This window comes from Amphimedon queenslandica, unplaced genomic scaffold (genome assembly GCF_000090795.2).
Source record: "Amphimedon queenslandica unplaced genomic scaffold, v1.1 AMPQUscaffold_1166_Cont26819, whole genome shotgun sequence".
NCBI classification, from domain to species: domain Eukaryota; kingdom Metazoa; phylum Porifera; class Demospongiae; order Haplosclerida; family Niphatidae; genus Amphimedon; species Amphimedon queenslandica.
Window position 1 is genome coordinate 1 of NW_003558486.1, and position 1,121 is coordinate 1,121.

General features: G+C 33.2%; 1 protein-coding gene across 1 annotated transcript; it reads right to left on the bottom strand.

Moving 5' to 3' along the window:
• Nucleotides 1-176: 176 nt before the first annotated feature.
• Nucleotides 177-1,115, bottom strand: LOC109593515 (tyrosine-protein kinase yes-like; the record flags this gene model as incomplete). Its single annotated transcript, XM_020008564.1, has 6 exons — nucleotides 1,059-1,115; nucleotides 952-1,002; nucleotides 869-898; nucleotides 644-754; nucleotides 488-598; nucleotides 177-436 (listed from the first exon to the last, which is right to left on the bottom strand). Coding segments are annotated over exons 4-6 (381 nt in total), but the record flags the coding sequence as incomplete, so codon positions are not given.
• Between the last annotated feature and the right edge of the window lie 6 nt (nucleotides 1,116-1,121).

Genomic DNA, 1,121 nt, shown 5'->3' on the forward strand with positions numbered 1-1,121 from the left:
TAATTATACTGACTGTCACAATAATCACAAATATTACCTTTATCATGCTGTTTCTTGTCTTCTCTCAGTGCAGATATCATAATAGGATCATCATTAATAGTCTCCAAGAAAAGAGAAGCTTTCTCATCATTACTAGATAAATCATTCCTTATCTTCTGTAGAATAGGAAGGGACACTTCTTCCACTGACAGTAAAAACTCTAACAATTGAAGTGACTCCAACATTGAGTAAACACAACTACTAGGAATGTCTCCCTTTTTACCAGACACCAAGGATCTTCCACTCCACTCAAAACTACTCCACTTGTTATATATCTTCAGCTGCTCTCCCTCACTGAATGAAAGATCACCACTCCTTATTCTCTGATAGTCAATACGTGCTGTGTAAATAGATTCTGCTGTTGGTGTATCCAGTGATTGTGTCCACTGATCCTTCTCTATACAATATATCAATCAGTTAATGATTTAATTACTAACATATCACATACTCTCAATATTTCCCTTATGACTCATCATCAGCAGTTGTACACTAGTTATTGATATATTTTCTTGTAGCAACTCAATCTCTTTCTTATACTCCACTAATGCCTCCTCTCTTCCTGTCATGAGGTAGTATAGACAGATTATACCAGTAGACTCAGTACCTGCTTTCATTAGGAGGGAGGTTCGGAAATACTGAGTCTCTGATTTCTTTGATTTGAATATTTTATTTATCAACTTCCTTCTAGTCAGTAGTTTCACTTTCAGTTTAGACTCTACAGTAATGACACAATGAGAATGTTATTAATTTATAAGATAAATTGTAGTGATTGTTCAAATGATTATGACCTCCACATTACTTTAATACATGCTTTAAGTTAGTACTATACCTGGTGTCTCTAGTCTCCTTTCAATATACTCTATACAAGTAAAAATACATTAATAAAATATTTTCATCATTCACTAACTATACCTTTTCTTTTTTTGATGATATTCAGTTGTTTATCTTGTTCAAATATTGATCCTATACCATTAGTATAAGTAACATCAGTAATTGAGTAATAAGATCAACTATCACACCTTCTTTGTAATCAAGTAAAGTCCTCAGTTCTTGTTCCTCTCCATCAGCTAGTTTAATCTCCT